This window comes from Nymphalis io, chromosome 11, assembly GCF_905147045.1.
Source record: "Nymphalis io chromosome 11, ilAglIoxx1.1, whole genome shotgun sequence".
NCBI classification, from domain to species: domain Eukaryota; kingdom Metazoa; phylum Arthropoda; class Insecta; order Lepidoptera; family Nymphalidae; genus Nymphalis; species Nymphalis io.
This window is the reverse complement of record NC_065898.1, coordinates 10,016,467-10,031,142: the sequence shown is the minus strand read 5'-3', so window position 1 is coordinate 10,031,142 and position 14,676 is coordinate 10,016,467. Positions and strand designations below refer to the sequence as shown.

Here is a 14,676-nt window from a genome sequence, read left to right as displayed (position 1 = left end):
CGACATAGATGATTTTGATAGAAACAGTGACAAACATTGTATAAACACGAGAAGTGAAGATAAACTTATAACACCTAGCTTTCGGTTTCATATCCTTCCTATAATCTGGGGATTTTTTGCCGGTTCTTATTGGCATAATCTACATTCCAAACCGTTAGTGGCTTTATATTAAAATTGTAAATTGACGAATCAAAAGTGCTTGTGAAAGCCTAATTAATTGTATAAAGTATACAATTGAATAAAGTATACTTTCTAGAAAACATAAAAATGGTTACAGTGTTGATTCCGTCTTCTATACAGACAATCTTTTTTGTACACATTTTATGAATATACAAATTTCAAGAAATCATACATCACATACATCATAACATAAATTTTATATAGAAAGTTATCATGTTTCTTATTATTTTGCAGCATTTTCTTGGAAACTATTCATAGTCCTATAATTTTCGTTGTGACTACATTGACAATTTAAAAATATGCTATTAAGCTTAAACTTAATATTTCTTTGTTTATTTTTAAAACTATAAACTATCATAATAAAGAAAACACCATATAAAGAATATTCTGCAAGAATGCGAAAGGAATAATGAAACAAATATAACATATATAACATTTTGTACGTAGACGGAGCTCTTCTAGTTTCGCGATTAATAAGTCTCCTTTTCTTGTTTAATTTTGATTAATATTGAGCATAGTATTTTTACGTAACTCATGTGTATCAACAGTCTCAATTCATAATATAAGTTCACATAAGATACTTTCAATTGTAAAAGTCAGAGTATTTAATCAACAATCGTTAGCGATAATCAGACAACAGTTGACCGGTGACCACATAGAGAGTTGGACGCCTCTACAATTCGCCACGTACTTTATACAATTACGAACATAATTACGCGCTAATGGATAATTCCAAAATTGTCGACTTCAGTTCATTGGGTAAGTCAGATTGGCCTCATTTTATAAAAATATAGTTTAATTTGAAATTGAAAATGTTTTTTTCTCTCTTTAATATGTTAGATAAATATTCTGAGCTCGCAATGATTGCGCTAAATTATAGAGGAAATCTATTTTTATTAGCAAGCTTACTGTTACGCATTGACCTACATTCCAAATCTATTGGTAAATAATACTTTGCAAAATTTCATATTTACTTTGTGTTGGTTTTTGTACAAACTAATTTGGAAAATGTTTCAATTAAAAAAAATAGATTAGTAAATAATGTTATTACTCAACAGACCCATATCGTACGAACACTCCGGAAGGTCGACTACCTTATCAAGATCTTGATTAGGGCCGTGTTATTCAGTTAAAGAAAGAAATATTTTTATTGCAGGCGATGTTATAAAAAGTTTATTGCGAGAAGCGGTGGAGGTACGAAAACGAGCGTACTGTCCATACTCAAATTTCGCAGTGGGTGCAGCAATTCTCACAGAAGATGGTTCAAAAGTATATACAGGATGTAACATAGAAAACTCGACGCTTACGCCATGTATCTGCGCAGAGAGGGCGGCTGTACCGAAAGCTGTTTGCGAAGGCTATTTGAATTTCAAAGCAGTGGCTGTGGTGGCCTATCAAAAGGACTGCTTTACGGCGCCCTGCGGTGTGTGTAGACAAACTCTAAGCGAATTCTGTGGTTCGGATGGTGACATAGAAGTGTATTTGAGCAAACCGACTTTGGACAAAGTCTTGTGTACGAAATTGTCAGAATTGTTACCACTCTCATTCGTCAGTTATAAAAAAGACAGTGTTGTCGAGAAATGATCTATTCGGTATAGCGATGTAGACTTAAGCGAAACATTTACACAGTAAAACATTTTTATTTAATTATCATTTATTTTTACTCACATATAATAAAGATTTTACATATTTTTAAAATGTGTCTTATGATAAAATAATACTTACACTCTTGAAAGTACATTATTAAACACATCAGTGTTTTGTTATATAATAATAATAATAATATCCTGCGACATTTGTCACACACGGGCATCTGATCCCAAATTAAGCTTGTACAGAGCTTGTACTATGGAAACCAGACAACTGATATACAACATATACTATTTTTCTTTTGTAAATACATACTTATATAGATAATTACACCCAGACTCAAGACAAATAGACATGTTCATACACACAAATATCTGTCCTGGGTGGGAATCGAACCCACAACCTTCGGCGTGAAAGGCAAGCATCCACCAACCACGCCATCCTGCTCGTCTTGTTATATGCAGAGATTGATAGAATTTTATTCTACAAAGATACCTCAGTAATCTGTTTATTGATATATATTATACCAATAAACATATTAAACTTTAAATAGCATATTAATAAATGGTTTATTTATAAGTATTTAATTAACGATATTGAGAATATTTGACCGAGAGAGAACATTAAAAAAAGTTATATGTTTGCAATTTCTTAGTGAATAATAGCTTCAGTATCATATAATTCTATATGTATAGGGTTTATATATTTTTTTTCACTGAATTTTCATGTGCTTAATTTGTGATTATAATTCATCTCGTGCTTTACGGTGAAGGAAAACATCGTGAGGAAACCTGCATGTGTCTAATTTCACTGAAATTCTGCCACATGTGAATTCTACCAACCCGCATTGGAGCAGCGTGGTGGAATAAGCTCCAAACCTTCTCCTCAAAAAGAGGAGAGGAGGCCTTTAGCCCAGCAGTGGAACATTTACAGGCTGTTACGGTACGGTAAATGAGACGTATATAAAAAAGATGACGTGTGTAGGCTGTCGACATTCGACAGGGTTTATATGTTACAGGAAATGTAGAAAATCTACGAATTGTATATCTATCTCTATTCCAAACCCATCCAGGCGTTTTGCGTGACAAAGAAACAAATATACAGACTTTCACATATATAATACTAGTAGCATGACGATTTACATACATTTCCGATAACATATTTAACTCGAATAACTCTAAAACCGAGCAGACTCGTGCAATAATGAGCTGAGTAGTCGTATTTATTATCGCTCTTAGCAAGTTTTCATATAAATCCTAATTACTCAAACATATGCCAACTTATCTGTGAAACACAAGTTATGAAATGAATATAATTTATATATTCTTAAGATTGGCATATATAAAATATTTTAAATATCTTGAATCAGTAATAAATTAAATTCAAAGCATTAAACGCCTACATCAGCTATTATCAATCGTAAAATAAAAGATAGCCACCTTATAGACACCTTCTTGTAGTCATTATGAGTAAATACGAGTACTTGAAATCTTTAAATGTTAAGATAATATAGAATACTTACTTCATATGTATTCATAACGTGACTTGTTTATATATTAGGAACTTTACGAATATGCACTATGAATGTAGATCACTGCGAAACTCGAACTATATAATACACGAACTTTTCACCAAAACGGACACCATCCCATATAGCATTGACACAAATTCTCATTGTTCGTAGCAATTTTTATCAAGAGATCCACTTGTTTCGGCACACTGACCACTGCTTCTATGTGGGGGAAGTCCCTCCCAGTCAATTTGTCTCGTATTCTGTTCAATATCGCCAAAGCGCGTTTATTGAGATTAGATTCGGCCGGCATTTCCAAGGACTCGTAGTGAAGATGATTACGGCTCCTGCTCGGAAGAGAATAAGAGGAATCTATATCAGACGAGAAAGTCGACTCTGTGATAGAATGCTTTTCATTATCTATAAGTCTCCAGTTGAGCAGCGGGTCGTAGACAAAAGCTTCAAGGACCGCCATGACGCTGTCTCTATGCTTGTGGAGAACATGCATCACTGACTCGCATGTAAAACGATATGTGCCTTCTATACCAGTCACCTACGAAACATGTAAAACAATAATTAACAATTATGTTTTGAAATAATATAATATGGAGTTAACTCCATAAATACTAATAAAAATAAAAAAAAATAAAAAAAAATGCTTGCCGTCACATATAAAAATTAATACTAAAATGGCAATAAATATATTAAAAACACAAACATATCTCCAAACTGATTTGGCTGTACATGTTATTGTATTACTTTCTTTTCTAGAAAAAAAACAGCATTTTTTTAACAAAAATAAATAAACAAACATATTAAAAAGAGAAACAGGTGAAAAGTTAATGTGTTTATTTATCCTCGCGGAGTTTATTGTGTAGTAAAGTTTCTTTACCTCCATAGCATCGATTAACATTCTCGTCAATCTAAACGGAATCTTCTCCGGAAACCTTTCCCTGGTTTGCGTAACTTCGAAGCAGTCTCCGAAATCGATATGAAGAACTTTGCCGGTTACTCTGTGCAGCATGATATTAGAAGGATGTCGATCTCCGAGTCCAAGGATGTAGCCCACCATGCTCATAACCGCCAGAGATCGCGTGTAATTCGTTCGACGTTCGAACCATGCCTCCGCAGATGGGCTTTTTAGCCAAAGAAGCCTCGACAGATCATTTCCAGGTGTCTGAGAAAGTGTGTATTCAAAAACTTCCACCTGGAAATAAGTTTAATTTATAATAATGATGTAATAAATAATATACAAATAGCAGTAGTAGTTTGTACATCCAGACAAACAGATGTATTATACTTATTGATAAATAAGTAATCATTTAGTTTTTATATAAAATATTATATGCGTTTTCAGCATCGATACTATATTTTTATATCAGCTGTATCTTTTTATACTACTACAACAACAAAAAATCATATTGAATATTCCAACTGATACATTTCTAAAACATTTTTACTAATCAAAAAATATATAACTTAAAAGTTAGACGTTACAACATCTACACATTCGTTAATATCGAGAATGGATTATTTTATTAGCAACACCAGATATTAAAATTAACTATGAAAATGGAAATTATGCTCGAATCAGTATCAAAGGTTAACTTGATGAAATCTAATATTCCATTGTATTTCTGAAAAACTGTTTTCCATGTCGGGTTAACGAAAACTATTGCACCAGCCGATGATCAGGTTCCGGAAATAACAACAAATTATTTTAAAATTTTTAACAAACTAAAATCTTTAAAATATATATTTAAGCACTACCTACACGCTAATTATACAACTTCTTATTTTATACGGATTTTTATTTTTATAATCGTATTCTATTTAAATAATGTTAGTAATACTATGCCCCTTATTAAGCTTTAGGAGTAGAGGCGACAATAGTCCAACGGGTCAGGATCGAACCTGATCTTTTCATTGCTTGACAGTCTCCAAACCACTGCGCTATTGACGCTTATATAGTTAAATTATTGCGGTTTATTTATTTATTTAATATTTGTTGATGTAGTGAAACTTAATGTATAGTGAAGTGAGTCACTACTAGATAAGTTAACCATGTGAAAAAAAAAAAACATTTCAGTATTGAATGTGTTTGTGATGACTACAACGTACGTAATAGCTTGCGACCTAATTTCATACCTTATGTTTCAGCATTAACTTCTGATAGTCGGACGCCATGCTCATCATAATCTGCTGTTCCTTGGTTAAAGTCAATTTATTCGACTTTTTATCTCTGTAGTCACTAACTAAATTGTACAGCGTGTCGCACTGCGGTACCCAACCGATCAATCCCGAGTTAGGAGACAGAGGTACGACTGCATACCTCTGTATGGCAAGATCGTGCCTGTTAGTGCTAGTGTCCGCCTGGAGGAGCGTGTTGACGAGTCCGAACAGCTGCATGACTCTTTCGTCTTGACGCAAATCCTCGTGACCTTTCAGAAGGAACATGTACTGTTTTCCGTCGGAGCCTCGAATGGTGAGACGTCGAGGCCGCTGCTTCGATTTGATCACCTAAAACAAGAAGTTATACACAATAGGATACGTCCATAGTGACAGAAAGAGAAAGAAGGTAATGTTGGGACCTGCAAGTGCGTGTCGATGGTGGCGATGCGTATGAGGCGCTGGTCGGGCACGTAGGAGCCGGGCACAGCTAGTTCCAGGTCGCGGCAGCTGTGCAGGCGGCGACTCACGTACTGCAGCTCCAGCGACGTGGGCGAGCGCACTTGCTGGCCGATACGCCGCACCACGTGGCAGTACAGATCCCACGCCTCGTTCAGGAACCGCTCCTCGTTGCTCTCCTGTGGAGTAAGTTGCAGTTAGCGGTGTCATCTCGTCTCAGGCGGCCTCGGTCATACTTTGAGCAGCGACCATACCTTGTACAGTTCGCACCACCGATGTGCCTCCTGTAGATCCCGCCCGTACATTTGTAAGAATGAAACCTCCTTCAGAGTTTCCGGCGGACGATCGAGCATCGCGTGCATTTTATCCAGAGTTCGAAACATTCCCCTGTAATCTTTTTCACTGTAGTACAACCTAAAATAGACAAAAGCGAATGAGACTATGATGATATTGCTCACTCCACGTCAGGATATCGAATTGTTCGAGTGTTACCTCGAAGCGTCGTCCAGTGCGGTGTAAACCTGATCGTGCCATAACATGGCTACTTTGATCAATTCCTCTGATATTATGGCCGCCTCGTTGACAAGTCTATATGAGTGAGTACTCATTGTTTTCAGAATGTAATTTGCGGCAGATTTTCTTGTGACAAAAGAAGATTTAGTAGCGACTGTCAAAGGGTAAACTAACGCCTGTGGATGGGTCTTTCCAATATCTATGAGTAAAATATGTACTAATTTAGCAACTAAACTTCTCGGCGAGTCTATTCGTGCTATTAGTTGCGGTATTACTTGTAACCATATTTTAACGTCAATCTGTCTAACACCTTCGAATAACGCATCATAGATTGCTGGATGATGGCCGTGATCGAACCATAACGTGAGTAGTCTTAATGTATCTTGAAGAGAGTTTCCATTTGACAGACTAATTGATTTGAAGAAACCTTCAATAGCCGGTATAGTATAACTGTTGATAAACTCTGCTCGTGATATTTTTTTCTCACTTGAGCTTCCAGCTATACTACTCTCCGAAATATTGTCTTGTTGTTTGTAGAACAAAACGGTTTCAAAGTTCATACAAGCCCATGCGTGACAGGCCTTATACCACTCTGGGGCTAGAATGATAGCTTCATTATAGTTCCTCAAAATCTCCGGAATAGAAAGCTCATTAATTTCTTGAAGAGATTCACACCAGGAGCCGAGTTTTAAATGGCAACGTGCAAGCAATCTACATTGATCTTCATTATCCGGCTTAGATGTGTCTACAAGTCTTTGTAATACGTCATAAGCATAGCGTTTATTTCCAACGTCCCACAAGTTCTTGCTGTACGCTAAAACGATTCTAGGGTCCTGTGCATGTAGCAACACATCCGGGTTAGTCACTGGATCGCTACCTAATATTGAAAGGACTATTTTATGTGCTTGATTTATTGCACCCGTTTTTCTACAAAGTGACGCAAACTTCAACCAAGTCTGAAAATCTTCGCGCGGGGTTAATACTAAGCTGCGTATTTGAAGCATTTTTCTCCAATCCTCAACTAAACGTTGACCGCCCTGGAGCCTCGTCCACCAAGTTCTGTGTATGATACTCCTTCTTTCTTCTACAAGTTTATATGTAACTACTTCTTCCAACTCGGTTAATAGTTGAGCATTTACCAATGCTCCATACGCTCTCTGATAACTTTCACCAACTACTGCGGATAATTCAGCATCTAATAAATTTCTCGCTAAGTCGACGTAGTGTCTCGACTCCGACCATTGTCCTTCGTGTATGGACAAAATTGCTCGGTAAAAGGCTCCTTCCTGATTATCCTCTGGGATACACTCCACGTATTTTTTCATGGAATCCCACTCCTGAAGACCCCAAGATGCTGCTGCAGCCATTTTAGCAGACTTATGTTTGTTATCATCTGCCATTGAATCCCACTGCTCACTAGTAATGTTATACAATTTCCGCCATTCACCCATGGCCTCCAAACAGCGCATCATGCCCATCCTCGACTCGATATCTTGTGGTTCTACTTCTAACTTCTTACTGTAAAGGTCCAATGCCTGATCCCAATTGTGTAACTTTTCATACCAGCGAACATGAACATTCAACGAGCAATCACCATTCTTCTTTTGCATTATCACTTTTTCTAACAAACCATTAGCAGATTCTTTCTGTTGTAATTTATTATTTATATGAATAAGAGCCTCAACAACTTGTGTTGAAGGATTTCTTCTATACTCTTCTTCCTATAAAAACATATAAAATGTTGAGATTTTTATGAATCTATAAATATAGTTAAAAAACATATGTAACACATAAATGTATTTTTTGGAAGGTTTATCTCTGAAAACTTTAAATTTCTGGGATAAGCAATTAGTTGAGGCAATGTATTCTTATTATTTACCTTATAGTACAAAGCTTTTGCGTATGCCCTACATGTGATGGCAGTGTCACCCAGTAGTTTTATAGATATAGGCAAGGCGCCTTTTTCGCAATGTTCGAGGAATTCCGCTAAGTTAAGCACGGCTAGTGCTAGCTCGGGCACGTCGGGGACTGAAAGGGCTCGCTCTAAGGCCGTCACCAATTCATACCGGGGCTCTTTACCCAGCTCCGTCCAACAAGACATAAATGCAGCATTGAACAAATCACTCGCTAATTGTGGATAGTTTTGTGCTAAGCTCGAACATGCTCTGCAAAATGATCACGTTAAAGCCACTCTAGTGTTGGTAATAATAAAAAATCAATAGTATGCTATAGTCAAAAAATAATATAACTTACCGCATTGCAGGACTATTTGACTCTGTAAGAAATCCGACACTTAGCTGGCGTAGCCATTCTAACCAATCTTCCTTCGATATTAAATTGTTAACCAACCAACACTTTCGCAGTTTATCTACATTTAATGTCAATTTCTGAATTGACTGCGGATCACTGTTGCTTACGACCTATGAAATAAAATATTAACATCACACTGACATTCTTACGTACATTTTCTTTAATCAGTGGCGGATTTACAAATTTTCAAGGTATAGGCTGTATAGTTTTTGCCGCCCTTGCCTCGGCAACTGTTATATTTTTACATGCTAGTCCTACTACTGATTGGAAGCGTTTATTTTCTAGCTGGAAATACGCGTTTACGCGTTTCCCCCACATGAGTATGAGGATATGCGGGACTGACCGTTAGGGGGCGGTGAACTGGCTGTTTTATTCTAGAATGTGGAATTTTGCTGCACCGTTAAATGTACAATGTCAAGTAATCGGCAAAATTTGTTGCAGACTTCTATCTTTAAAATATTAGAAAACCGTCAAGAAGAAATCTTTTTTGATTTCTTCTTTGATGGATTTGACGGAAAATTTGCCGCCCCAAAAATCTGCCACCCTAGGTTGAAGCCTACTCAGCCTGCTGGTAAATCCGCCACTGTCTTTAATGATAATGAACATTTACTTACATCCGTTTTCAGATTTCGCAATCGTAATCTTGTTTCATCTAAGTAATCATCATCTGATGCTAATGTCGAAATCACTTGTAGTCTCGTTACAAGTACAATGTAATTGGGAGACTGAATTTTATTTTTCACTAATATTCGATCTACCGAGGGAATATAGTCTATATATTGTCGTCCCAGTTGGACGATCAGCGCACAAAGAGTGTTCATTGCCGTTTGGCGCAGAGTTGGACTGTTCTCCAAGACTTTTGCTAGTGCTTGTATTATCATTGCCGAAAACGGCCTAAAGTTCAGATACATAGACAAGTGCTCTATGGTCTCCATTGCCAACTTTGATATAGATATCGGAATATTTCTTCCATCGAATAGCCCGGTAATAGTCGGCACTATTGACAAGAGGACATCATCTAAATTGTTTTCAAACTTTTGTATGGCAAGCAACAGCTTTTCCGTTAAAATTTTATCTTTACTGTTGTCACATTTTAGAACTCTTAATATATTTGGCAAAATTTTCCGCAGATATATTTTGAATTCAGTTCCAATAGCTACGGTTATATGCTCGACTAGTAAAATTAGTGTGTTTTGTAGCTGACTATCTGGCGTCCAATACTCCTTAATTAAATCAAATATTTCTTCCAAATATGCTCGTATGTGAATCTTAACTACTGATATAATGATTGCTAGTTTTGTAAATAGGAACTCCCTGAAGTTGTGGTTATCAGTTGTACGAATCACATAAAGGAGGCTGGGTGTAACACGCGATATATAGGGGACACATTTAATACCCAAAGTTTGAAATATATAAGTAACAGAATGAACTACACTTGTATGATGCTGGGCTAGAAGTGGATCACGTAATATACGCATTAGAGATGTAACGGCAATCGCTGGATAGAATTCGTCCAAAACTAATGGCGACATACTCACAAGCATTTCACTGACATTTGTATCAAAATTATCGTGAGTGGAAGCCGTATCAGTTATAGGTATTAATGTGGACACTGTTTGAAAATCAATTAATCCTTGATTAATCCTATGTTTATAGGGGTCTAAGGCACCTAAAAGACCCAAAACACGAATAGTTTCTCTCCTATCTCTTGCATGTTGTTCGGTTTTTAAAAGATTTAGTAGCATATCCATCAAAGTTGGAAACTCCATGTATGGCGTAACTACATAGCCGATGGCACTTATAACTTGACCAAATGACCATAATGCTACACTCCTTTTTTCCATTTGATTTGGATCAGAAAGTATTTCAAGCTGTACTGAAATTAAATCCGGTAACCACTGTACCAAGGCATTTCCACCACCATTTACTTCGACTAAGTCTCCTATAGCTTTTAGAATTGTTGTTATCATAACAGAATTACTCTCACTCTCTGTCAGTATGGGCACAAGCACCTTAAGAATGGTATCTACAAATTGTCGAGTCAATCTTGGAGCATGTGAAATAATATTGTTCACCATTCTCAGTGATTGCTCCTTATTTCGACATGATTCTGAGTACTGCAGTTCCATTAAAATTTGAACAAACAGTTGACGCAATGCTGGTGTAGTGTAACTTGGATTTATATTGCTCAATCTTCCAACAATACACAAAGCTAATTCACTCACATCACTGTTTGAATCATTAATTGCGACAAAAAGACAACTGAGATGTTCTTCAATGGCTAAGTACTTGTCAAATATTGGATTAGTAAAAATTTCTAGCACTCTATAGCGTACCTCATGATCAAAATCTGAGTGACCAATTGACAAAAGTTTGCCTAGAGATTCATCAATCAAAGTATTTAAAGTTCGCGAACTTGTGTATGCACTTCTTTCAATGGCTTTGATAAGCAATTTTGCCACAGTTTTTATAGTTTCCAAGCGCACATCTTGTTGTTCACACTGTAAGTAATGATCTGTACATCTTCTAATAAAAGACATAAGAGTATTATTCCACTCAAAATCAAAAGTTCCAAGAGTGTGTAGGGCTAAAACTAACTTAACAGCATCGTGTGGCTCAATTAACAATGCTGTTGATAACATTAACATCGAAGGAGACTCTGTGTTGTTGGAAATATAAGGTTTTTTTCTTAATATTAGAGATAAAATGTGAAGTAACCTATCAGTTATTTCTTTTTTTAAGGATGGTAAACTTTGACTGAGTTCCTTAAGACATGTTGTCAATTGTGGGCTCAACCCAGTTGCACAAATAGGATCTAAAAGCTCCCTTATTTCATTTGAAACATTTTCCTTCATTGCAATACCTAACAATGTTACACAGTTTAACAGAGGTGTTTCCGTTCCATTCCTTTTCTTTGGTACATCTTTTAGTGGTAAAGTCACCTTTATTATTTCAATAATTCTAGATAAATATTGTTGAATGTCGTCCTCCATGGCAACACATATTAATCCCAATGTTGTGAAAGCCATTGCCTTCTCTTTTTCTCTTCCTCTCAAAAATGTGATCAGGTGGTTTATTGTAGATTTTAAATGCTTCCGTGCGAATGCTTCTCTGTTAAATGCTGACAATCTTGGTATTATTAACAAAAGCATTTGATGTACATTGTGAGATCTTGATATTTGCTGTGCCATAACCTCTAAAAATTATAAATTTTGGGTTAATACAAATATATTTAAACTATAACATTTCTTTTAACTTCTATGTGGGAAGTGGATGGAAGGTTGTTTTATTGTACATTTTAATTAAATAATAAATAATTCTTCTATGTAATTTTCTATTGGCTCATCACAGTTGACTTTTGTCTTTTAAAAAAAATATGATGCAAAACTACAATGACAAATACATACATATAATGAAATCTTTTAAAAAATAAAAACATGTATTGATAATACTTACCAACAGCAATTTTATCATACTTTTCTATTATTAACTTTTTGCAAATACTAGATTCAGAAATGCTAATGCATTGATTTCTTTCATCATAATTATATGATAATGAATGATTTTTTCGATTTAAGCTGCTAATTTCTTCAGATATTTCTTGTTCAGAGTCCAGTTTTTGCATAAGTGCTGTATATTTTTTCTCCCAATTTGAATTTGAACATCTTAGAAGTTCATTGAAAATTAATAAAGCTCCATGCACATGATCATCTCTGGATAAAACTCTTTCTCTTGCCATAGTATCTGTAAATGAAGCCATGGTTTCCTCATAACACTGTATATACCAATGAGCTTTGTTGCTTTGTTCAGGTATTTCTCTTTGGGCGGTAACAACAAAAGCAGCTCGTAGAGCTTTTCCTGCTGCTTCTCTAACTTGCTCCTTAGGATCACGAAGTGCTAACATTATATAGTTGAAGAAGCCATTAATGTGCTGAAAAAAATATGAAGGCATTGCAATTGCAAGTTCTCTTAGAATAAAACAGGCTGAAAGTCTCTTTCCTTCATTTCTTTCTTCAGCCAGCCACTCAAAAGCTCGTTTTATTTCAATTTCAACAAATTCTCCTCTTTTTATACCAAGTGTTGTGGCAATTCGTCCCATTGATTTAGCAGCTAATTCTAAAATATTTATATCATTTGAAGGAAATATGTTTCTTAAGTATTGAGCATATCTGTTTATTCTTGTTTTGTGAGCCTCCGAATCACCGCTTATTAAACAAACTGTAATAAAAATGAGATTTTAGTTCTTATTTTATAAAAACAATAACTCTTATTTGGACATATTTCACATAAAACTAATTTAACTAAAACAAATAATTTAACTATTATAATGAATTAATTTTATTGTTAAATCATTACAATAACTTTGTATGAATATAATTTTATTTTAATGGATCTTAACTGAAATCTTTACTAACACCAAACAGTAGATAACTAGCCAATTTAATATTTACACTCCTAATCAATAATAAGTTTTTTCGGGTTGGCTTTAGAAATTCGCATCTTGATTTTGGATGACAATGGGTACGGAAATATAACCCTCCTGTAACACTCCCCCCACCCGCGGAAACCCATGGTTACCAAAATATTCCTGATTAAATTTTTGAGGTTTAGTCACCTCCATTTTAGACTAAAATAGTGTCGAATTAAAGGGGTAAGGGGAGCTGAGCCCCTCCTCCGATTAATTGACATTGATACCTCTGAATTAGACTAGTGAATATTCAACCCCACTTCCCACCCAAAATCGAGATGTGAATTTCTAGAAGTTTTTAGTTTAATAGATTATTGTGTTATATAGGGGATTTGTGTTGTTATAGGGGTTTGATCACTATAAGCGGTATTGTTACATATTTGTAAGCCAAATATAATATTTAATTCATCTGGTACCATGTCTCTCGAAGTACTTAATTTAATACAAATATATAAAGTAAACTTACTACAGTGTATAAGAATCTAATTACAAAAACCTTTGTAAAGAAATATTTGATTGCAACTGATTTTTAATAACATTTGAATGAAATTGCAACTCTAATCAATATTACCTATTGTCAATATTCCAGCCTTCTTGTCGTTGCTATCATAGCTTGAAGTTAGAAGATGTATTTGTTGATTAAACTCATCGAAAGCTTGTGTTAAAGATTCCTGAGACATTTCCCCCAGGTCCGTTTTTACAAAATGCACAAGCTCTCGTATAGCTTTATGTCGAGTCTCAGTGTGTCGAGATTTTAAGCCCAATATCAAATCCGAAACTTGATGGCTGGTCATTTTGGTTAATTAGCTTGCACTCTGACGAAGGACTTAACTGTGTTTCTGTATACTGTAGTCAATTATGATTAAACTCGCGCATATTCACTTTTGTAGTTATTTCACACCGTTATGGTTTTTTAATCGTAGAACGTATTTAGCACTAAAGCACATTTTGTTCATCATATTTTTTGCAAATAATTCACTCCACAAATTAAACAGTATGTTCTAAAAAACGTAAACAAATTAAAAACATGCGGACATTCATTTATTTTTATTGAAATACATAAAAATAAACGTTCAAAAACTAAAATAGATATCATAGGAATAATCCAAGAAATTTTATTCCAATGACTATTTACACTGGCAACATAATTGCTATAAAGTAATACAGTTTGTCCAAAAATAATGTAAAATATATGTTGTAATGTTAAATGTATATATAAAATAATGTAAATATATTTTAATTACTGTATCTCATGTTTTTATCTAATTGATGCTTTTTACAGTAATCTGTAATGTATATAATATAATTTTACAGTAATCACACACTGTATTACAAAAAAGTGAATTGTAAATAATAATTCTACTTAGATATATAGACCCAGTTTGATATTCTGTTTGTTGTTGAATCAAAATAGTTCATTGTTGTTGGAATTTGCGAAAATGATACACTAAATTAAATCTTGTTATCCAGTTATTAC

General features: G+C 35.0%; 2 protein-coding genes across 2 annotated transcripts; one reads left to right on the top strand and one right to left on the bottom strand.

Annotated features, from left to right (window-relative positions):
- Positions 1-714: 714 nt before the first annotated feature.
- Positions 715-1,908, top strand: LOC126771801 (cytidine deaminase-like). Its single transcript, XM_050491907.1, has 2 exons — positions 715-939; positions 1,337-1,908. Exons 1-2 carry the CDS (start codon positions 903-905, stop codon positions 1,762-1,764), a joined length of 465 nt encoding a protein of 154 aa, XP_050347864.1. The 5' UTR covers positions 715-902; the 3' UTR covers positions 1,765-1,908.
- LOC126771716 (serine/threonine-protein kinase Tor-like) lies at positions 1,825-14,274 on the bottom strand. The gene is made up of 11 exons (XM_050491745.1): positions 13,771-14,274; positions 12,188-12,949; positions 9,346-11,927; positions 8,675-8,841; positions 8,301-8,586; positions 6,401-8,142; positions 6,163-6,322; positions 5,872-6,087; positions 5,429-5,800; positions 4,173-4,487; positions 1,825-3,833 (listed from the first exon to the last, which is right to left on the bottom strand). The coding sequence occupies exons 1-11, from the start codon at positions 13,991-13,993 to the stop codon at positions 3,399-3,401; spliced, it is 7,260 nt and encodes a 2,419-aa protein (XP_050347702.1). The 5' UTR covers positions 13,994-14,274; the 3' UTR covers positions 1,825-3,398.
- Between the last annotated feature and the right edge of the window lie 402 nt (positions 14,275-14,676).

Bases quoted from the DNA above. Each gene is read 5' to 3' on its own strand.
- LOC126771716 (XM_050491745.1), bottom strand. From the start codon at position 13,993: ATGACCAGCCATCAAGTTTCGGATTTGATATTGGGCTTAAAATCTCGA. The intron at 12,950-13,770 runs GTAATATTGATT...TTTTTATTACAG, and splicing joins GGCTGGAATATTGACAATAG to TTTGTTTAATAAGCGGTGAT. The intron at 8,587-8,674 runs GTAAGTTATATT...ATCATTTTGCAG, and splicing joins TCAAATAGTCCTGCAATGCG to AGCATGTTCGAGCTTAGCAC.
- LOC126771801 (XM_050491907.1), top strand. From the start codon at position 903: ATGGATAATTCCAAAATTGTCGACTTCAGTTCATTGG. The intron at 940-1,336 runs GTAAGTCAGATT...TTTTTATTGCAG, and splicing joins TGTCGACTTCAGTTCATTGG to GCGATGTTATAAAAAGTTTA.